This window comes from Thunnus maccoyii, chromosome 22 (assembly GCF_910596095.1).
Source record: "Thunnus maccoyii chromosome 22, fThuMac1.1, whole genome shotgun sequence".
NCBI classification, from domain to species: Eukaryota; Metazoa; Chordata; class Actinopteri; order Scombriformes; family Scombridae; genus Thunnus; species Thunnus maccoyii.
In genome coordinates, this window is record NC_056554.1 from 11,633,625 (window position 1) to 11,658,451 (window position 24,827).

Genomic DNA, 24,827 nt, shown 5'->3' on the forward strand with positions numbered 1-24,827 from the left:
GATGCTGTTTTTATTTTCACCCTTTTTCGGCCATTTTTCGGGTAACCCCCGGCCCTTACTCGTTTTACCCGTTTTTCGGCCGACGACCAATCTTACTAATTTTGTCCATTTCCCTATGAAAACGTACCTTGTATTCATTTTATCACGTTTTCGGGAAGATTCAACGCAATTTTCATTTTTATCGTTTTTCTGCCATTTTTTGGGTAACCCCCGGCCCTTACTCGTTTGACCCATTTTTCGGCCGACGACCAATATTACTAATTTTATCAATTTCTCTATGAAAATGCACCCCGTATTGATTTTATCACGTTTTCGGGAAGATTCAACGCAATTTTCATTTTTATCGTTTTTCTGCCATTTTTTGGGTAACCCCCGGCCCTTACTCGTTTTACCCATTTTTCGGGTAACCCCCGGCCCTTACCCGTTTTACCCATTTTTCGGCCGACACCCAATATTACTAATTTTACCCATTTCTCCATGAAAACACACCCCGTATTCATTTTATCACGTTTTCGGGAAGATCTGATGCTGTTTTTATTTTCACCTTTTTTCGGCCATTTTTCGTGTAACCCCCGGCCCTTACTCGTTTGACCCATTTTTCGGCCGACGACCAATATTACTAATTTTATCAATTTCTCTATGAAAATGCACCCCGTATTGATTTTATCACGTTTTCGGGAAGATCCGACGCGATTTTCATTTTTATCGTTTTTCTGCCATTTTTCGGGTAACCCCCGGCCCTTACTCGTTTTACCCATTTTTCGACCGACGACCAATCTTACCAATTCTACATATTTCTCCATAAACACCCACCCCGTATTCATTTTATCACGTTTTCGGGAAGGTGCAACGCCATTTTCATTTTTATCGTTTTTCTGCCATTTTTCCGGTAACCCCCGGCCCTTACTTGTTTTACCCATTTTTCGGCCGACACCCAATATTACAAATTTTACCCATTTCTCTATGAAAACCCACCCCGTATTCATTTTAATACGTTTTTTGGAAGATCCGATGCTGTTTTTATTTTCACCCTTTTTCGGCCATTTTTCGGGTAACCCCCGGCCCTTACTCGTTTTACCCATTTTTCGGCCGATGACCAATATTACTAATTTTATCAATTTCTCTATGAAAATGCACCCCGTATTCATTTTATCACGTTTTCGGGAAGATCCGATGCTGTTTTTATTTTCACCCTTTTTCGGCCATTTTGCGGGTAACCCCCGGCCCTTACTCGTTTTACCCATTTTTCAGCCGACGACCAATCTTACTAATTTTATCCATTTCCCTATGAAAACGTACCCCGTATTCATTTCATCACGTTTTCGGGAAGATCCGACGCAATTTTCATTTTTATCGTTTTTCTGCCATTTTTTGGGTAACCCCCGGCCCTAACTCGTTTTACCCATTTTTCGGGTAACCCCCGGCCCTTACTCGTTATACCCATTTTTCGGCCGATGACCAATATTACTAATTTTATCCATTTCTCTACGAAAACCCACCACGTATTCATTTTATCACGTTCTTTGGAAGATCCGATGCTGTTTTTATTTTCACCCTTTTTCGGCCATTTTTGGGGTAACCCCCGGCCCTTACTCGTTTTACCCATTTTTCAGGTAACCCCCGGCCCTTACTCGTTTTACCCATTTTTAGGCCGAAACCCAATATTACTAATTTTACCCATTTCTCTATGAAAACACACCCTGTATTCATTTTATCACGTTTTCGGGAAGATCCGATGCTGTTTTTATTTTCACCCTTTTTCGGCCATTTTTCGTGTAACCCCCGGCTCTTACTCGTTTGACCCATTTTTCGGCCGACGACCAATATTACTAATTTTATCCATTTCTCTATGAAAATGCACCCTGTATCGATTTTTTCACGTTTTCGGGAAGATCCGACGCGATTTCAATTTTTATCGTCTTTCTGCCATTTTTCGGGCAACCCCCGGCCCTTACTCGTTTTGCCCATTTTTCGGGTAACCCCTGGCCCTTACTCGTTTTACCCATTTTTCGACCGACGACCAATCTTACTAATTCTACCTATTTCTCTATAAACACCCACCCCGTATTCATTTTATCACGTTTTCGGGAAGATCCGATGCTGTTTTTATTTTCACCCTTTTTCGGCCATTTTTCGGGTAACCCCCGGCCCTTACTTGTTTTACCCCTTTTTTCGGCCGACGACCAATCTTACTAATTTTGTCCATTTCCCTATGAAAACGTACCTTGTATTCATTTTATCACGTTTTCGGGAAGATTCAACGCAATTTTCATTTTTATCGTTTTTCTGCCATTTTTTGGGTAACCCCCGGCCCTTACTCGTTTGACCCATTTTTCGGCCGACGACCAATATTGCTAATTTTATCAATTTCTCTATGAAAATGCACCCCGTATTGATTTTATCACGTTTTCGGGAAGATCCGACGCGATTTTCATTTTTATCGTTTTTCTGCCATTTTTCGGGTAACCCCCGGCCCTTACTCGTTTTACCCATTTTTCGACCGACGACCAATCTTACTAATTCTACATATTTCTCCATAAACACCCACCCCGTATTCATTTTATCACGTTTTCGGGAAGATGCTACGCCATTTTCATTTTTATCGTTTTTCTGCCATTTTTCCGGTAACCCCCGGCCCTTACTTGTTTTACCCATTTTTCGGCCGACACCCAATATTACAAATTTTACCCATTTCTCTATGAAAATCCACCCCGTATTCATTTTAATACGTTTTTTGGAAGATCCGATGCTGTTTTTATTTTCACCCTTTTTCGGCCATTTTTCGGGTAACCCCCGGCCCTTACTCGTTTTACCCATTTTTCGGCCGATGACCAATATTACTAATTTTATCAATTTCTCTATGAAAATGCACCCCGTATTCATTTTATCACGTTTTTGGGAAGATCCGATGCTGTTTTTATTTTCACCCTTTTTCGGCCATTTTTCGGGTAACCCCCGGCCCTTACTCGTTTTACCCATTTTTCAGCCGACGACCAATCTTACTAATTTTATCCATTTCCCTATGAAAATGTACCCCGTATTCATTTCATCACGTTTTCGGGAAGATCCGACGCAATTTTCATTTTTATCGTTTTTCTGCCATTTTTTGGGTAACCCCCGGCCCTAACTCGTTTTACCCATTTTTCGGGTAACCCCCGGCCCTTACTCGTTATACCCATTTTTCGGCCGATGACCAATATTACTAATTTTATCCATTTCTCTACGAAAACCCACCACGTATTCATTTTATCACGTTCTTTGGAAGATCCGATGCTGTTTTTATTTTCACCCTTTTTCGGCCATTTTTCGGGTAACCCCCGGCCCTTACTCGTTTTACCCATTTTTCGGCCGATGACCAATATTACAAATTTTATCCATTTTTCTATGAAAACACACCCCGTATTCATTTTATCACGTTTTCGGGAAGATCTGATGCTGTTTTTATTTTCACCCTTGATTTGTTTTGGTTGAATGAGTCAAGTCAGGTCAATTTTATTTATATAGCGCCAAATCACAGCAGAAGTTATCTCAGGGCACTTTTCACATAGAGCAGGTCTAGACTGTACTCTTTGATTTACAGAGACTTGACGACAGCGTCAAGGAAAAACTCCCCTTTAAGAGGAAGAAACCTCCAGCAGTATGAGTGGGCAGCCATCTGCCTGTGTATATGGAAAAGCTATTCTGAAATGTCATGGAATGAATAGTCTACTATCATGTGTTATACCCACCATACCAAACAATATGCATAATTCCATCTTTGTATTACTATTTGGCCAATTTTACCTTAAATAAAGCCTGGTCACCTATAATTTGTGAATTCCCCCACACAACTACATACATAGACACATACACTACAGTAGAGTGTAACCTTCAATTTCACTGCTTTTCATGCATCAGATTGAATTGAAATTATTTCATATTGTTATTTTATACCATTTTCTCTTCATTCAGTTTGTTTTCATTCAGTGTTTTGCCATCCACTTATATTCTTGCTTTTTGTTCTTTGTTTCATTTGAGGTGAGACATTCTCACAAGCTCCTCTAGCTTTTTAATCTCACTTTCACTAATTGAAACTTCACTTTCTGGGATTCATCATTTTACATGCATGATGCAACTACTGTACACAAATGAGAAAAATACCAACAAAAAAAGCTTTTAACTCTGCTATACATCTCTTGATTAGAAAAATATCCTCATTGGCAACAAAACCTTGATGTGGAATCAACAGAAACTCTTGCTCTTTTGAAGACAAAGCGAGAATGATAAAACAATTATTTCTATGAGTATCCTCTAATGTAAGAATGCAATAATGTGCTATTATGAGCAGAATTGTACGGTCTCAGAAATTACACACATGCACAGAAAAACATCCACAGTGTGGTTGCTTTTCTGATCCTTTTCATGGTTCCCAATTTCAATGTCCCCTTCAACAGCGCCAGCTCCATCATTGCCCTTTTAACGAGGTGATATCCAGACACATGGGAGCAGATGTTGCAAAGAAAACACACAGTGACGTGATTGTGATCGATGTGCGCCTCCCACCATATCCACTGCATAATTTGGTGGATGGCATCAGGATAACAACCTGCATTATGTGGAGACAGCTGTCACCATGGCGCCCGGGCAGTCATTGTATTGGCTCCCGCCTTATTTCAGGCAGAGGCGGGGAAGCCAATTAGTGTTATTTACAGCTTGCTTGTGTCGTCACCACCTTGAAACCTGTGTCTCGCTCCGGCTAAAGAAAATGCATGGCTACCTGGGTGGTAATAGGACATGCTGAAGAGAGCAGCAGAGCTGTTTATTGGTGAGATTAGATGTAATTCTGCTCCAGACGGGAGATCATTTAAAGTTAATGTGAGCTTGTCCTTAAAGTTAAGTTCATGAACTTTTGTGGGGGACCTTAAGATTATGTCGCTTTCTACAAAAAGCCCTGCAAAATAATAATGAATTGTATGAATATGTGATATATAAATCTCATAGGCTGAAAGACTGAATGTGCATTGAAAAAATATACCCGTCAGGCCTCTGTTTTTGATGTGTCTTCAGTCTTAGGTATCATGTTTTGTGTTTATGTCGGAGGACATCATTTGATTTTGAGAACAGTCTTGGTGTCTTATTTCACTCTTAAAACATATTTTCAAATGTCCTCATTACTAGTGTAACATCTACAAACATGAATTATCTACAGGTATGTGTTGTAATTATGCTACCCAGAATTCCTTTGCAAACTCCTTTGAAACAACATACATTTCCAGTGTGGATGGTGCAGTCTGATTTAAAATATGAAGGAAAAAAATGATGAGCTGCAGCAGTAGGTTTGAAGGTTTTGCGGTAATGAATCTGATACACAGCATTTGATGAAATGGCGAGGCAGATGCAAACACGGAGATGGCAAGAACGTGTGAAATACAAGAAGAGGACTTGTGATTGACTGTCACTAGTAATCCAAGCAAGCTTTTGAAGTGTAAAATGATGATGGGTTACGGTTTGAATGTATTTGCACTTCCATCATCAGCTTGAGAGGTCACAGGAACTGCACCTCTCAATATGAGGGAACGGTTCAGTCAGGCAGTTGTGCAGCTATAAGATTCACAGAGTATTATATAGCATCAGACTGACAGTCTCTGTGGCTGTGCCTGGATGGACAGAGGGTTGGTAGATTGAATGTAAGAACTTTCAGGCTACATTCACCTATAATGCTTTAATATGCTTATAGTTTACACCTGCAAGGCTTAATTTTAAAAGATGTCTTGCATATGAGGCAGAAGATAGGCTTCAAAAAAAGAAAAAAAGAACAAAGAACAAAACCAGCAACAACAACAAAAAAGGGTAATTTTAGTGATGTTTCTCCATCCAGACAATATTAGACCAGGGCCTGCATTCACAAAGTAGCAGAGTCCTCCCAAATGGTGCTGGCAATGACCATGAAATCAGCTTTATTTATTCATTTATTGTAGTTAGTGATTATTTAATGACAAACGAAATGTTGCCTTGAGCATGTATTTTTGGTTTGATGAATAATTCTGACAGACAGCGGTTGTATTTCAAGTTCATCGGTGCTCCAAACTGCATTTTACCAGTGTCCAAGTAAATCATTATCTCTGGTGTTATTGTGTTGTTTTAATATTTTGGTACACTGATTGGATCCTTATTAACTCACCTGCCATCAAAATATACATTACAAAGTTCATTATTGTTGAAATTTTTCCAAAATCCTGATGCAGGGAGGTTACCTGCACCTTGTGAGCAGGACTCAGGAGTCCCTCTGGACCTCTAACTTCTCTCAGACTTTGGAACTACTTTTAGTGCTAAAACACAGTGCAAAAAGTCCAAAAGTTACTACACACACCCCTAATCAATTTAATTTACCAATTAATTAATTTCAAATTCAGTTAATTTGATATAATTAATGTAACTTAATGCAATTAATTAAGATTAAATTATTTTATTTTATTTAATCTAATGTAATGTTATTTCGTTTCTTTATTTGATTTAATCAAGTCAAGTCAATTTTATTTGTATAGAATCTTTCATACACAATGGCAGTTCAATGTGCTTAACAGCAGCATGAAAGTAATTGATCAACAAGTTTAAATTATACAGAAATACAACAACCAAAAATGAACACCAAATCAAACACACACACACACACACACACACACACACACACACACACACACACACACACACACACACACACACACACACACACAGGGGGCAGTGATATGGACCTCTTTTTTTTTTCTTTTTTCTCAAAAGTTCAATCTGAAATTTAGTTATGAACACCAGTGGCCTGCAGCATATTACTGACAGTGGGGGGCAGCATTACACCTTGCAGCATACGGCCTGCCGAAAATCCATTAGAAGAAGAATTTGTCGCCTACTAAAGACACATATTTCCTGCGACGCTCATATTTAGTAAGTGTGCTGACGAGTGAACAACTAACTTAGCTTAAAATGCTTAAAAAGAAGCCAAGTGGCACTGAAAAGAAAAGGAAACACTCACAATCTGAAGAACGGCACGACACTAGTAAACGCAGAAGCACCGAATCCAACTTGGAGGTGAGACAAACAAAAGTGGTGTCGAGCTCGTCTTTTGTTTAACAGTTTATCTGCTGTAGCAGCTGTAGTAATATTATAAACTCAGAAGATGAATTCTCCAAACAATGACTTTGGATATTATTGCTTAACGGTAAACAAGCTATGACGATAAATTGGTCTTGAGGGACATTTTAGCTTTTGGTTGTTGCTGTTCATTCACTCGTTTGTAGCACCGGTGCTTTGGTTTCACGAGTAACCGTGCTAACTTGTGACTTTCGGCTTCGACTTATCTTACAACAAGAGGCGTTCACCTTAAAGTTACTTTTATAAGTGGAAAAACATAGATTAGCAGAGTATCTAGCGTCTTATGAGGAGTTTAACACTATAATACAGGTTAATTGGTTGAATATGAGCCACTTTCCGAATGAGGGTAAGTTAACTGTATAAAATCCCAAGATAGGCTACGTTTTGTTTCCCATATTATGGGAAACGTTACGAGAGGTGAATGATTCTTGCTGCACGCAATTTATCTGACGTAAATGGTTAGCGTAGATAATAAACACAGATGAGTATGTGTTTAAAATTGATTTAAGTAAAGTTGAAGGCTTTTAGGAGGAAATGCACATGAGTCACCAGTCAACACAGTCACTTGTTAAACCGGAACGCTGACGTTTCAACGTTTTAATACTAAAATTTGCTGTACCAGTGTGCCTGTTTATTTTTCTATTATATACAGACGAGTGACAACAAACTAAAGGAAAAACCTGAATGAATTAGTAGAGAAATATAATGAATGCAGATGCTTCCACATAGGTGCACTGCATGGTACAAATACACAATTAACATTCAATCATAATCTGTGACATGTATAAAAAAAAGCTGAGCAGGCCCAGATGATTCTGATTTTGTATCAAGATGGCAACAGGAAAAGATCTAAGTGACGTTGGTTGACAGATTGGTATTTCAATAGGAACAATGACTAAAGTGACATCTGCATTTAGATCTATGAGAAAGACATCAGTAAATAGGTTTGGAAATTGTGGTCGACAGCGCACATTTGGTGACCGTGATGCTTGTGGATTAGTGTGATATGTAAAGAAAAACAGAAAGAGCAACTCTTCCTCAGGTGACTGAGAATGTCAATGCAGGATGTGATCAAACAATGTCAGCAAGAACAGGCTGTCGACAAGTACGTAGAGAGGGATATTATAGTAGGGTTGCAGTGTATGAACCCCTCATTACAAAGATGAATGCACATCTTAGAGTTCAGTGGTACAAAAACCATAGACACTGGTCTACAGAGATATGGAAAAAAAGTGGTATGGTCAGACGAGTCATCCATCACCATATTCTCGACAAGTGAGCGAGTTCATGTGTGGCGTTCACCAAGAGAACAGTGCAGGCCTGAAAGCTTGTCCCCTACAGTGAGGGGATCTGGTGGCTCTGTTATGCTGTGGGGGGCATTTTGCTGACATGGTTTGGGTCCACTTGTCCCCTTAGAGGGAACAAAACACCAAATGGAGGGAATATCTTTTGGAAGAATAGTGTTTATCCCTCCAGTAGAGTTCAGAGTAGAGTGTAGAATCAATGCCAAGGCACAGTGAAGCTGTTGTTGAAGCACATGGTGGCCCAACACCTTACTAAGACTCTTTATGTTGGTTTTTCCCGTCTATACAGTTTTATTTCCTATTTGTGTCCCCCACTATGCCACTGCACAGAAAACAAACAGACTCCAGCTTTGTCTTTTGTTATCCAAAAGGGTGTAATATTAAATATTATTACTGAAGTGATATTTACTGTAGCACAGATAATGTGGCTGTGTCTAAATTCAGGCTTTGGTCCAGTTGTCATTTACATTAAGTTGGCTGTTTTTTGTTTGTTTTTTTAGTGTTTAGCGTTGTGCATTAATGGTATCATGAAATTACAATCAATTGACAACTCTTCTTTTCAAAAATTTCTTTTGCTGCAAAGTCTGAAATGAAAGCTAATTTAAATTCATTTACACTTGGTACATCTAGCTAAAACTAATGCAGTCCAGTAAAAAAAAAAAAACAGCCCCACAAGAAATCCTACCTTCATGAATGTATAATGGAACAATGCTATTTAATTGCATTGCCTCATACTGAGAGGTTTCTAAATTTAGTACCCTCCATTTATATTATTGAGAGTAGACTAAATATTAGAGACACCGATCAGTTATCAGTTTAACGTAATGTGGGCATAACTAATAAATTGGTGACTGAGTATTTGTGTGTTTTTCAACCAGGACTGAGACTATTTTCCATTACATTAAATTTGGAATACATATTCTGTGTATTTTTGTTACATTGTGGAATTTGAGCACACAAAACAATAAAATTGCTTGGGTAATCACTTTTTGTGTACATTGATTTGATTTTAAATCTCTTTTAAAAACACTGTATTTGTTCAAAAGTTCAGATAATTTTCTCTGTATAGGTTGCAGCAATGTTGATGATAATTTTGCCTTTATTCTCACAACACTTGCTGCATAAGAGTTTTAACACAACTTAAGGCCTATTACAATACCATGTGAGCCCTTTAAATAAACACAAAGATGTAAAAGTTTTTTGACATAGAACACAAGTCTACATATACATCAACAAACTGCAGAATCTTTGAAGTCCAAGCTTAATGCCAACAGAGTTCAAAACCTGTAAAGCCATTACATTGATTAGTATATTAACACTTTTCAAGCCCTCCCGACACTGTATCTGAGTAACATTTTGGTTTCCTAAAGCAGGAGTCCAAGGATGAGCTCGCTGACCCAGAGCTGGACAGGATTGGCAGTGACATTGAGGAAGGGGGACTGGACCTCAGCCTGCCATTCCAGCCCATCACTGCTTATGTCACTGACAAGAGGGAGATGCTGGAGCAGTGTTTCCGTGTGCTGGGGGAGAGGAAGCTGAGGAAGATGCTGCCTGATGAACTCAAGGTGACATTTAAGCATGTGGACTTAGTGTTATATACAGTAGCTGTGAACTCAGCTTCATAGTATGAAAGAAAATAAGACAGGTTGTATGTAAATATCAGTTTTGAATAACATTACCTCAGAGTGGTATAAAAGATGTCACACTTGTCTTAAACACAATTTTTTTCCATTCATAAAATTTCTTTTATGTAAAAACAAGTGATTTAAGAGCATTTGTCCACTAAAGGGAACAAGTTGGCTTTTTTCGTTTCACGACCATTGAAATCAAGCTTTGGATATTCACCCTGTACTTTTTGGTTTTATGGACCTTATTTTCGGCTTTGGCAAGTGTTGTCTTCTAAAATAACATGTTGGAAGACATATGACCATGGCCCTATTTTGCACTGTTGGTTATATTCCAACAGCACCAGCATTTGCTGAAAAAGCACCAACAACTTGAGCAATAGTGATCATATCATGAAAAGGTTTGTTCCATCTTTTTGTTGCCATTCACAGTAACATGGTGCACTTCATCTTATCATGCTGTTTTTCATTTTGGTGCAATTGATTTGAAAATCACCCTATCCAAATTTTACTTTTCCACAACACTGTACTTTTTTAAAACTCTGCTTACGGCTAGTTAGGATATACTGTAGCTACTGTTAGTCTTATTTTACATTTTGTGGTTTTAATTGGTGTTAGGATTCTTTTTTTTAGAAATGGCTAAGTCTGTTATGTACAGTAAAATTAAAAAGCAAATCCAAAGTTTTGTCAGCTAGTAAAAGTGAATAAAAGTGATTTTTGATACAGATTACAGATAAAGAGATTGCTGCTGTTTGCTTGAGTGAAACTAAAGCAACTTGTTGTCAAAGAAATGTCCTCCACCTTTACTTTTTAATCACATTTTTCTTTACAGGACTGTTGTTTAGAGGAAATCAGAAAGCTGTGTTGGGAGCAACTGGAGCAGATCTCAGAGAAAAATGTTAAGCATATCCTGGCAGGTAAGACTTATTTTCACACCTGCTATTTCGACTGTGTGTGTGCTCAAACAATCGAGTGTCAGTATCAGTTCAAACTGTTGTTTATTGTGTCTAGGGGAAGAACTGCCATCTGGAAATTGCGATGAAAACACCTCAGAAAGCCAGTGAGTGAACAGTTTGCTCATTCAGGGTACAATTTCAGAGTGAAGTAGAGTGTGTTCTTTTCTTTTCTCATACTTTTATGTGTTTATTTCATTTTTTCCCCCCAATCAAGGCAAGACAATAATGTGGACTCTACATCTTGCCTCAAAGAAACTTCAAAAACCGAGGACCCAAAGCAAGGTAATTAATATGTAATGCGCAGAAAGAACATCCCCCAGGCATTCAATCAAAGTCTTCAAAGACAGAAAAAGCTATAAAAGAAACGTTTTACATTTTAAATGTCTGTGTAATTTTCTTCACAGAGGCTGGTGGTTCAGGCGAGGAGAGTGACGTTCTAAGCATAAACGCAGACACTTACGATAGTGACATAGAGGGACCCAAAGAGGAGCAGGCTGTCAAAGCTGAGGTCGGGGCAGTAAAAGTAGGGGACAACAGCAGGGAAAGAACAGACCCAGCTGTACACCCCGACCCAACAAATCCAGAGCCTCCCACAGACTCTAAACCAACAGAAGCAAAGAAAGACATCCAAAGTGACATAGACAAAAGTGTCAGTGAGATTTTAGCATTTTCCTCCACTTCAAGCAGAGAGGAAGCAAAAGAACAGAGCACACCGCTGCTGTCTGCAGCCGTCAGTTCACCCGATCAAGACGGACCTGTTTCAAGTTGTGCACCGGCAGCGTGTCAGCCGTCAATCCAGCAACTGGAGCTTCTGGAGTTGGAAATGAGGGCCAGGGCCATCAAGGCTCTGATGAAAGCAAGTGATGGGAAAAAAACACAAGCTACAAAAAACATTTAACATGTTTTCATTATTTTTGTATTGTTTAATGGGTTCTATCCACTATATATATAATTCAGATTACAGATGAAAGTTGTGGTTGAATCATATAAACCCTGATTTATTGTTCTCTGAATGTACCGTTCAGAACATATTGTGTTATTACTCCATATTGGAATGTTGTAAATATTTACTGCTAAATTAAACAAATCAAGGCCTGCCTTACATCAACTGAATGCATGTCTTCTGGCATGGATGAACATAATGGTCATTGCACATGTATTTTATTCTCTGGTCACTAGATGGCAGTGTTACTCTGCCATAATATATCCATGGTAACACGTGTAATCCGAGAAGGGGAGAGCAAGAGATGCTTTATTTGTTCGCATTACAGTCAAAATGGTCATGATCAGCATGAAAGTCAAGTTTTGTATCCAGTGATGTAATTTAGTAATGGGGTTAGGGCAAAAATTGGTTCTGCGATGGTAGAGGTTCTCCCAGTCAGTGTTACAGCTCGCTGCAGACAATATTGTGTCTACAGGCAAAGATTTACAAGCCAAAGTAGGTGGCAGCAGTGTTGTACTGTCATTTAGAGACACTTGTAGCATTTCTTCAGTCGGCACATGTGAATTTGTCCGATGCATAGTAGAGCTACAACAATTAGTCAATCAAAAGAAAAAGAATCAACCATTTTGATAATTGAATAATCATTTAACTAATTTTTCAAGCACAAACACCAAACATTTTATGCTTTCTGGTTCTCGAATGTGAGAATTAATTGCTTTTCTTTCTTATATTATAGTAAATTGAATATTTTGAGGGTTTTGGACTGTTTATCAGACAAAAAAAAGGTATTTGAAGACGCCACCTTTGTTCTCTGGGATACTGTGATGTACATTTTTTTTTACTGTTCTCTAGTGTTTTATAGACCAAACTATGAATCGATTCACCAAGAAAATACCGTCATATTAGTCAATAATGATACATAATGATAATTGTTAGTTGCAATCCTAATGCATAGTATTAGTTGCACTATGTACTGCCATCACTTTCACAGTTGCACCATCCCAATATTTAATCTGGTTTCTGACACCAGTGTAAAGGAACAAAAAGAAATCTTTCCCATTGCCTTACAGATAAAATGCAGAAAACTCCCAAAAAGAAATACATTGAAATAATTAGACCAACTGTCCTCACCTATATATCAGTATAAATAACCTGCCAGTTTTCTCTACCTGAGTAACTTCAAAATTTATCTTTGCTTCCTGTACTTCTATAGTGACTAGAATTAATAGCATCCTCTTGCATAATACTGTAATTTTTTTTATTTTTTTTTACTATAATTTACTGCTTTGTTCCGGTATAAATTGTAAGGTTGCGGTGTGTGTGCAATTACATGCAGATGCAGAGCAAAACAGCTCTCTATCCCACAACCTCAAAGGAGACAATGAAAAGTACGATAAGACGCCAGTTGCCTCTTGGGTATTTGCATTTAAAAGGGTTATTTCATGGGAGGAATGAGGGTGGGAGGGTTAAATGCGTCATTCTCTGTGCATTTATGTGCAGGTATCTTTGTACTCATTGATGATCTCAAGAGGAAAATGTCCACTTTAGTAAAAAAAAAAGGGATACAAAGATTCTGAGTGCTGGCGGTCTTTGACTGGTGAGTATTTATCGGTGTAATTTGACTGCTATTAGAATGCCAATTATGATTTGGTGTGAGCAGATAAATGGCTTTTTAAGCAAACCTCAAAATGGGTAGGCTGAAAAATGGATTGATGGAGGCGAGACGATACTGTTTTGTTGAGAGAGTACTTTTCGAATTCAAATTACCCAATGAACCGTGTTAAAATATTAAGATATGATACTTGCTATTATGAAGGTCAAAAACAAGATTATCAAAAAAACTTATTGTGCTCACTACTTCTTCTAGCTACTTAATGGCTACACCTGTCATGTCCCTAATTGTGACCTAGCCTTTGGATGCGATGTTAATTAGAGATGTAAAAAAACTACTGTTGTCCTCAAAAACTATTTAGGGATGGTTTTTCTCTCAACTTTATATTCAACTTGTACTGCATAACAATCTCTTGAAGCTTTAAGATTCAGAAACAATGAATATATGCCTTTTATTAAAGCTCACACCAGGTACTTTAGTACTTGATGTTCTGGAAGACTTTATATACGACACACTGTACTGTAGGATGTAGCGAGTTGGATGTTGGCTTTAGGCACAGTGGACTTTATACTCTGTTGAGTACTTCATCGGTGTCATGAAATACCAGTTCTCTATAATCCTGTAACCCCCCATCGTAAGATATCTCCATCAAACTTCTACTGCTGTGCTGTAAAGACAAATTTCCAGGAGAGACTAGGAAGTATGTAACATTTTATAGCATGGCTTGCAATTTGAATTAATGAAATGATAAATATCACTCTTACTGCATTGCAAGTTCTGTTGTTCAGTTTTGTTGTGTATATATAGACTCCTGTGTTGAATGTTGGGGAGCTGAAATGTCATTTTCATGTGACTGGTAGACATGGTAACTGACAGTGGCCCCCAAGGACAAAACACATATAATAGTGAAAACATTGGGAGGAACAAGCTCCAAGTCAAGACTTTCTGTAAATACCGAAACAAATACAAAAAGCAAAAGCACAAACATTAACAGAAAAACACACAAAGCTGCAAATATCAAAAACATTGTAGTAGAAATTTGAAGCAAAAAAGACACTTGGGGGAGGGGAGCTACTGTATGAACCCTTTTTGGCAACTCTAGCTGCGTGACTTAAGGGATGGGGATGTCAGTTTGGCTTCATCTTTGGTCCAACACTTCCAGCCAGAATAAAATATTTTGCTAGTTACTAAGAGGATTACTGTTAAATACAGTGCAGACATGAATGGTGCTCACTGGATGAATGACTTTTCAACCAGTGCCACCAACAAGTGGTTGTAGTTAAAGATACAGTACCATAACAACTGATGACCCAATTCTCATCAGCATCGACTATACGTAAGCGTATTGAGAGAGTACTTGATATGCTAACATGCCAAACATTACATGCTAAATGTTTTCATGTTAACATGCTAACTTTAATGTTTTGAATTACACTCCAGTGGTTGAATGTTAGCACATTAATGCTAGAAAAAGCTCAAAGCACAGTTTCACCTAAGGGCACCCTGAGCCTGACAAGCACACTGAGGCTGACAAAGATCTGCTATCCTGATAAAATGAAACTTTTAGCTGAGATTAAGACACTAAAATGGTCACCGCTTAAAGGATAAACCTTCTGATTTACAGTAGGTGACCCTTTGCACCACCTTTAGGGCACACTTAAAATGTTCCGCCAGTGGTGAGAAACAAAGAATAGCAAAAAAATGTATTAATCAACCCAACAGTTTGTTGTCTAGTGTGCAATTAGCTTTATTACCTTGACCATTGGGAAAACATCACCTTCTTTGCTATTGCAGTCACAAACAGGTCTGTCACTACTCCCTATTTTTTTTCTGTAGCTGCACATTATTTTTGTTTGGGTATTGATATTTACAATATTTCTTCATTTTGAGACCATTTTCTCTTTTCTGTTGTATTTTCTCTCTTGTATGTGTTTTTTAGTGTTTGCAGTAATTCTGTATTTGGGGTGCATTGCGCTTAATGTCTGTGTTTTCACTGTGTTTTGTCCTTTGTGGCCACTGGAAAGTATGATAGAAGTAGCGGTTGACACGCTACTATGTTTGTGAAAAAGGTAACTTGCCAGTCTAATACAAGCCTCTAGATGTTACTGTGGTGCCACAGGGAAAAACCATAGGGGCAAAAAGGTATTTGAAAACGTAGATGTAATTTTAAAAGAACACATCCTGTTTGCATAAATAAAGTGATTCTCTTCAAATTTCCTCTGTGGCGTCTCTGTTCTTTTCTGCAGCAAGAAATTAAATTGAACTAACAGCTCATGCTGACAGGCAATAAATAGCTTAGCACCTCTGTATGACTAAATGAATTGATTTCCCCAAGCAATGACTCATCGGACACATTTCATTTTCTTCAAGTTTCAGACAGCATTTTTCTTATCAAGGTAAAAGAAGAGATATTCAATGTTAGGCATACTTTGTTTTGATTAAATATCCAGTTCTGTGATAGTGCTAATTTCTGTTGCACTGGCAGTAATCACGATGGCCATCTTAAAGACTGTAGAAAATGTAAGCTACATCTATGTGATGATTATATTTAAATGTGGAATTATAGATAGCATAAACTGTTCCTATATCTGTGTTCATTTCTTGCCTTAATGTTTCAGATTTCCTGGACCAGATGTATATAATTTGAATGGTAGCTCACTCTAGGCATATTGGTCCTGGAATAATGGATCCTTCTGTTCCCTGTTGAATCTTCTGTCAGCGAATGGAAAAGAATGACAATTATTGTAGTTTCATCACAGGTGTGCTGCACATCTGTTCACCATTCACTTCATTTGCAGGCGTAAATGCTTGGCTTTTTTCCTCAAAGAGGCATAAGCCTGGCAGAACCCTTTTTGAAAAATGTGTAGTGGGTTATTGTAAGTTTGGTGCCATTTGAAAGAGAAGAGCTCCCTTTTTTTTAGTCACACTCCAAAATCCCTGAAAGAGATTTGAACATTTGATATTCCACTCCAGTGTAGTATCTGCATTTTGAGAAAATTCTTCCCCTTCGCTGACTCTTCTGACATCTGACTTTCAGATTCCATGCATGCTCTCTTCACATGGGTCCCCCCCCCCCCACACTCCCTCAACTTCGGGGTCTGCATTCAAATGGTGCATTAATACCATCAAACAACCATTGAAATTCTGGCAAGGCGACCAGCAAGCCAATAAAGCAAAATGCTTTTGAAGGATATCGAGAGACATCAGGCAGGATGGATGACCTTGCACAATCAAATCAGCATAATCAAATGAAATATCACAATATTACATCAAAGCCAACTCCCACCGCGACAGCAACTGCAACATGATCAACAAGCTCAATCCTTGGAGTATCAGTGCTTTTTTTTTTTCAAAGAAATACTGTGGTTGATGGTCTGAAGTGTAGATATTTTACAACTAATGGAGTAGGCTTAGTGAAAATCTGTAATATTGTGTGGCTTTTAAATGTTCATGTAGTCTATGGTTAATCTCTAATCAGTAAACATGAATGATTCCTGCTGAAATGAGTATGAGTATGCAGACTGCAACCCTAATCTATAATGTTTGGCAAATATTTAGCACTCCTTTGAGGATTAAGGTTGATAGCATCCAAAATAATTATGTGAGGATCAGAATATTTTATTCCCTACATCAATAACGCAAAACGCTTAGAAGCTCATTTGGTCATAATAACTCTAAAAAAGGAGTTTTTCATCTCAAATGAAATATGCATTTTTTTGAAAACTTCTTTCACCACTCACATTGGAGACAAAACTTAAAGCAATATTACTGACATACTAACTTTCTTAAGCGACAATTGCATGTTGTGTTTGGTAACACACAATAAGGATGTATTTGTCTATATGTTCTTGCCATAAATGATCTAAAATTGACTAGTATCACATGCAAGGAATTTTCAAAATTTTATCTAAACTCAAAACTGCACAAAAATGTTTGCAGACAGGCACAAGTTTAAACATTTCTACATTATCACATCTTTGGGGAGTTAGCCATGGTTGTCTGGTTACTGGGTTTGAATGTGTCAAAATACTGTACTGTTAGACTGGCATCTCTAGGATACACATTATTAACAAACCTCAATATACTGTAGTGGAGCTCACACTGATCCTAACTTACTACGGCAGAGAATATAAAGGTTTTTAAAGACCTAGAAATGGAGGGGGGGAGGATCGACTCTAAAGTCATTCCATATTCAGTTTCTTTAAGCTAATCACACTTTCTGTGAAGCTAAGCTTTAAACAGCTGCATGCTTATAGTCCCAGCTGTCCTATGAACAGCGATGGACCACCGAAGTGTCCCCCAGACAGATGATGGATCACAGCACACAGCTCTGGCAGGCTCATACTTTTATGATGCTAGGTGAAGACTACACCATTTGTGCTGGGCTTGGAAGACATTGGACTGTCAAATCCTGGTGGGGTGCCATTTATTTATTTTTATTTGGATGATTTATTTCCCACAGAAGCACAAAAGGACTGTACCAAGTAAATTACTTTTGTCAAAGTTGTGATAAAACTGTCAAATTGCTTCCCACCACCAGCTGGCAAGCAATTGTATTACATAAGTAATTGTCAAAAGGAATGTCAAGAGAGGAGTATATTGCTCGGTGAGTTTCTGTCTCTCTTTCCATCAGGGTTTTACGTTCCTTGCCTTAGTTTAATGGCCTTGCTGTGTGTTTTAACTACATTGCAGTATGTAATTCTCTGGGGTAGAACCATACTGTAGATACAAGACTCAAAATGAATCTGAGCTCTTTTGTTTTTTCATTTTATTTTAAGACTGATTTAGACTGTTTGGAATATGCGTCTTTTAAGGTTTCTGATTGAAAATACCAGTCTCAGTTTTGCCTTATTTTTATAGTTCACAATAACAAGTAAGGCAAGTGTCATTTTCAGTTTTGACTGATAGCTGATAACTTTTATGAGCTTCTGTAGAGTTCAACATCCTTCAGATTCCTATAAGTTCTAAAGTTATGGAAGATAATAAGTCAGACATATGAAGTTGTTGAAGTTCCTTAAACTATTATACAATAGGAATGAGTCATGCAACAAACTGAAGCACACAAAAGCTTACCCCCACACCACCGCTTCAAATCCCAACATCTATATTCTCCTCTTGTTCATCACATCATATGAATGGAGTGCTATTTCAGTTCCGCCTCCTGACAGCCAATTAACCAGCCAGTGTCTGCTTTATGCCCCCCCAAACTGATTGCTTATCCCTTCCTCTGATTGTGAGGGCTTATACAGAGACAGGATTTTTTGTAACTTAAATGACATTTTGATGTGAAAACAATCAAAAGAAATGGTTTTGCTGGTGATATTGAATCGAGTGATTTCAAGTGTTGCTCTGTAGTTTTGATTATTTTGAATCAGGAGAAGGTAATCTGCTTTTAGATTGCCTTTAACTCTACTGATTTCCAGGGAAAAACTGATTCTTGAAAGTTTGGCAAGAGTTGCCAGTATAGAAGTTAAATCTTTGAATCTTAATTTTACTGTATTTACACTTAACTTTATCCCATGTAATTTTCCCTTTTTGAAGTTTGAGCACTAAAAAAGAAACATACACATTTAAAACTAATAAAAACAAGTAACAAGTGCAGGAGTAAATGTATCAATGTGGCACTGTGCAGGAAAAAACAATACAACAACCTGCAGTTCAAGAAGGGTTGTGTTATTTCAACATGAAGGATAATGTTAACATGTAGTGGACAAATCTTTAGTCTTGGTTAAATTGTATTCTTCTGCTGTTAGTTTTTATTTACATTTCATGCCAGACATTTGGCAATATCAAACATCGTCTCGTCACACACATACAAGACCAAAAGAAAAACATCAGTTGCAACATTATATGTATTTCTACATACTTTTAAATGTACAAAGTTCCAAATAAATTGTACACCGAATAGCAGAAGAAAGAAACTAAATCCTAAATACCTAAAGTTAAATGTTTTGTATGTAAATAGCCAACTCACTCTTTGTACAGAATCCATGTTTAAAAAATCATTTTCTGTTCTTCTCATAATAAACAAAGTATTGCGTTAAAAGGACAAAAGAAAAAAATTAAACCCATTTTCTAAGTCATGAAGGTGGCACTTTGAATAAATCTGTTTTTCTTCTTTCAGACTGATAAACTGTCCATTTCAACATTAAGTGGTAAAATGCCAAATCCCAGCGCACATAAAGATCTTCCCTTCTTAGATAAATTATATACAACATAATTCTCTGTACCACATTCAAATGTTATCATCCTTAATGTACGCAGTTTTGGTTTAGACCCTTTGTCATTAGCCCAATGTTTTTCACTCTCAGCAAATGCAGTTCCTCTCACATGTTTTTCATTTCATCATTATTAAAAATAGCCTGCTAAACCCATAGTTATTAAACAAAGTGTGCACACTTTTAGACCAAGATCCATTAATTGTTGTTAGTTTTTAAACAGTATTCATTAATGACATGATTAAAAAATCTGTTTTGTTGCAGGTTATCTTATCTCTCCTGTTGAGGGTATGCCTTAACATGGGGATATTTCTTTAATAGGAGTCAGCCATATGGAAGGCTGAGAATGGACCATTTTGTGGGATGAAGTAATAAGAGCAACAAATAATTATATGGTCAGAGTTAGAGACAGTCCAGATTTTCTGTGAAATCGAAGGCCTCCATCCCACATACAAGTGAAAGAGCTGTGATGATGCGTGGTGTAATCAGTATGCCCTTCATTGTGACTAGACTTTTTGTAGTAGCATAATGATGAACCTCTCAAGTTTTGCCATTGAAAGTGAGGTCATCTTATCTGTAATGTTAAAGCAAGGAACAGATTCAGTGAGGGATTTTGGGACAGATGTTAAAATGTCATCCCTGATACGTATCTCAGCAGGAACAGGTGTTGCTGGGCCTGCTGGTAAATGGAGTCAGCATGCTGGTGGGAGAAGAGGTGGCTGTTTATCTTCATGTCCAAGTACCTAAAGCTTCTGGATTGGCTCCAGCCCCTCAAGGACCTGCACACGTCTGCCTGAAGCGGTAAGTTTGCACAAAGTGTGGCTGCACATTTTCATCTATTTGTCAATGCTCTCAGCAAATTATTCAGCGGGAAATGATGTTGGCATATGTACTCATTACAAATGAGAACACAACCATTTGGTGCAATGTTAATGAGCAAAAATGTCTTTGTCAAATGAATATGTGCTGCACGCGTGGTTTATGAGCTTAGGAAATGAACTATTTGTTTGTCAGAGGCTAAATAATTCGGCACACTAATAATGATCTCTGTTGAATTAGTGAGTTCGAAGTGACTCTAACATTAATCAACATTCCCTTGCTGTTCAGTTTAATCCGGTCCAACCCAAACTAATCAGTGGCAGCCAACACAGGCCCCTTAAGACTTCACAATTAAAGCTTTTACACCATTTTTCCTGCGAAGATGAATCGACTTATCACTTTGCGCAATTAAAGGTCATATGGAAATGATGAGTCACTTCAAAAATCAACACCTTAAAACCAAAAGATCCATCATGAGTTATCCTGTATGTTCTCGGCAAAGGTCCACCCATTATACCACTCCTTAATATTGATAACCTAACCTCCACCTATTCCTTAGTGACTCATTAGTCACAGAAGTAATGATATGTCATAAAAGAGCAATCAGTGTTCTGGATGTGAGTGATGACTGTGGCTTAAGACATGCAAGCTGTGATGTAGTACACATCTGATCAGAGCAGGTTTGGTATTTGCAGTTGAGGCCAAAAAAGATGCTCACCCTACCTCTGTTCTCTCCGTTCCCTGGAGGTAAACAAACAACATCCTGCCACTGAGAGTTAGATTCAGCATCCACCAAAGCCTTTTTTTTATTTATTTATTTTAGATAGCTGAGAAGTCATAACGGCCATGTTGGATCTTTTATCAGAGCCTTATCATCCTTACGCCAGACTCATTACACATCCCAACACGGGTGTGGAGACGGCATAATAAAACGTGACTTAATCAAAACCAAGCAGGCCTCCAGAATAATGGCTCCCCACAGCTGAATATGTGAAACAATCGGGCAGGGTCTACTGTTGTACTTAACCTCATCAAGATCCTCATTTAGGTGATAGAGGACACAGATGCTGAGGCGAGAGGCTGCTAGGGGGTTGTTTGTTATTTTTCAATTTATGCTTGATGAAATGAGTCAGCAGTTTATGTTCAAGAGAGATAATTACAGTGCATTTTATGCTGCCTTCTTCTTTTATATTAAAGCAGAGCGCTGTCTAATTGTTTATAACATTTTAGGATACCTTGGTGAATTTTTTCTAGAGGCTGTGGCCAGCAGCATTTGCTTTTCCTAAAAATCTCTTTTAGTCCTTTACTAAAAGCTATCTGAACAGCATTTAATGATACACAGCAAACCTAAAAAAGTGTCCCACATATCCTTGCACAAGATTCAGGTTTAAAGTTTGAGCAAAGACAGTTGCAGTGTTTTTACACTGGGGTTTAAATCTTCCCCCGAAAGCTTTACCGAAGTGATGTGTAAGTGTCTGTTTCTGTAATGGGCTATGCCATGGGAATGTTTCCATGGTAACATGGCAAAGGCGCTAGTACAGCTCAATGCCGCTCTCTGGGGAGTATCTGGGGAGCTTCTGCTTAGTGGGAAATGATGATAATAGCGCAGAATGTTGGATAAAACTCAACTGGGGAAGACTAACCCCTTCATATTGCAGGGAAAGGAGATGACATTCACCTTCTTTAGCATAGTCTTTTGCTAGCACCCTTTTTTTTTATTACCTGTTTCCCTAGTTACCACACTACAGTATGTTTCATATTCATCGCTTTCATTTTTGCAATCTCACTTATTGCACTTCGACAGATAGTGACTCTTGAAGAATAGAGAGCACACAGAGACACAGTGGTCATGTCCTATTAAACCTCAGGTATTTGTTTTTTACTGTCAGATGTGTGAATAGTGCTCCTTTAGAACTTGTTGTACCCTTAATACAGGCCTTTTTAGCTTCACCTATTCTAATATATAGTTTAATATTTTAGGTATGAAAGCTTTTGCCCGTGTGACTATTTTTAAGATCCAGGCTGATAGACTGAAGAATGTGTATTCACTGTAGTTACTGCATATTTCTCTAAGAAAATAGTCGAAAATCCTCAGAAAATTGAAAATATCTATGCACAATTGCTCACACAGTGGTCTTACAAAGTAGTGGCCACCGCCTGGAAAACTATTTGACCTGGTGACTCCTCTTGCAGTGAGAAACCTCGGCTCAAATCTGTTTATACCCCACTGGCACTCTGTTGCTCTTTTCCCAGCGCTGATATGCGCGCTTGTGTGCGTGTTGTTCAGTGTTAGATGTCGGATTCCAGCAGCTTAGAAAACACAGCTTTGTATTAGATCACAACTGTGCATAAATTACATCTACAGCAGAGTATTAGGCGTGGAGAAATAACTGAAGACTGAAACTCTTTGGAGTTGAAAATGTCACATTAATTTCAAACACATTACCCCCTGCCGGAAGACTTAATGAAGAAGCCCATTAGAATGTCATACCTGCTTACTTGTGAATTTTGTAGAAAGTTTATTTGATATGTCTGAGTCAATTACCCAAAGTCTTTGTGATAAGAAACTGCTCAGTAGACCTGAACCTCCAGTTCTACTTGGGGAGCACTTGGATATTTTACACAAGGCTGTGCTTTGAATAATTTCCAGGCATAAATTTGTTTTTGGCAAGGCACTCTATTTTCCCCCTGCCAGCTTAAAGGTTTTGTCCTTTACGTCACTTTGCAAAGTGTGTGCAACTGATACGAAATAAAGACCCAGAGCAACAGAAGACATTATACAACTGTTTTTACAGATACTCTCGATGACAAATTGAACTGAAACTGAAATTCATGCATAAAATCACTGGAGCGCCCCTTTAATAAAGAAGAAAATGTGATTACGTTATCAGTGTATGTAAAGGAAAGCAGAGTTCCACTATACAAAGTGTATAGATAACTGTACTTACTGACTATACTGCATATACTGCATAAAACATATAGGGTACATACATTTTTGTATGATATTTGTGTAGAGTTGTTGTGACAACTGGCCTACTTGTATTTAAACTCCATTGCAGTCATTTTTATTTGTCAGCATTCTCACTGTGGAGTTTTTTTTTTCTGTCTGTGGACGTGGAGCGTTTCATGTCCTCCTCAGACACACTGTGGGAGTGCTGGGACAAACACCGGATGAGTGACTAAGAAAACAATTCCCCTGGATATGCCTGTTGTCTTGCTCTTCCTCTCTCGCGCGCTCTTTCTGTGTCTCTTCGGGGTTGAATCACATTTCTCATGCTTCCCTCCAATGTGTCTCTGTCATATATAGGTACATGGGCACATGCACACGTACACACAGATATACGCTCACTCCTCTGAAACACACACACACATGCACACACACACACACACACACACAGCCTGACAAATCCCCCCTTCTGTCAAAAAGTCGATAAATAAATGCATTGTCTCTTCACTTTCTGCTGTTGGCATCAGCCTGTCTAAATTGTCTGAGAAGGCAGTGGAGTGTGAAATTGAGTTCAGAACTGTAAGCTGTGTGAGGGGGCACAAGATGAGCCTATGTTTGCTTATTTATTCCTATTGCAGCAGCATTTGCAGTAGCGCTTTTGCAAGGAAGGGTCAGTTAAACACGTTGAGGTGTTGTTGGTGGAAATTTGACAAGTTTCAAGGAAGAGGCTTAGGTGGAGCCATTTTGCCCTTGCAAAGGGAGCAATAGGTTATTCATCTAAGGGGGTAAATGAAGCTTTAAAGTGAAATTGTGCAGTTACAGTGAGTCCAGTAAGTTTCTTATTTCTTCAGTCCCTCGGTGCTGTGAACCAGGACGACTTCTTTTTGACAGTCGCTATCATTGTTCTAAATGCCATCTACACTGAAGCCTAGTAGTTGCATACAAAGCAAAAAGGTAATTTTACTTGAATCACTAGCTAGTGATTGAATAACTTCACAGTGATTTGCTCTCTCCTATTTCTGAAAAGATGAATTTCTTTCTCAAAGCCACAGAGTTCATGCAAGAATAATAGCACCTGCCCACACTAATTTGCCAAGAACAAATGATTTTGCTTGAGAATGTAACTTTTGTGCCGCTTTCCCAAGATTTAATCAGAGGTATTACGCAAACCTTCCTTTCCTCAGCTCTTTTCTTGCCATCCTGTGATGAATGTGTTGTTACAGGATGATGTATGTTTATAGATTGCCGGGGATTTTGAAGAGTTATAGCTTCCCCTCA

The 24,827-nt window shown here is 38.3% G+C and overlaps 1 protein-coding gene across 2 annotated transcripts; it reads left to right on the forward strand.

Moving 5' to 3' along the window:
• The first annotated feature begins 6,891 nt into the window (after positions 1–6,891).
• On the forward strand, positions 6,892–12,123 carry LOC121889564 (caspase activity and apoptosis inhibitor 1). 2 transcript variants are annotated; one of them, XM_042401606.1, is made up of 6 exons: positions 6,892–7,062; positions 9,800–9,994; positions 10,887–10,971; positions 11,066–11,114; positions 11,225–11,292; positions 11,415–12,123. In XM_042401606.1, the coding sequence occupies exons 1-6, from the start codon at positions 6,958–6,960 to the stop codon at positions 11,906–11,908; spliced, it is 996 nt and encodes a 331-aa protein (XP_042257540.1). In that variant the 5' UTR covers positions 6,892–6,957; the 3' UTR covers positions 11,909–12,123. The 2 variants fall into 2 exon arrangements, with proteins under 2 accessions (XP_042257540.1, XP_042257541.1); XM_042401607.1 differs by having other exon boundaries at positions 9,803–9,994.
• Positions 12,124–24,827: the final 12,704 nt, after the last annotated feature.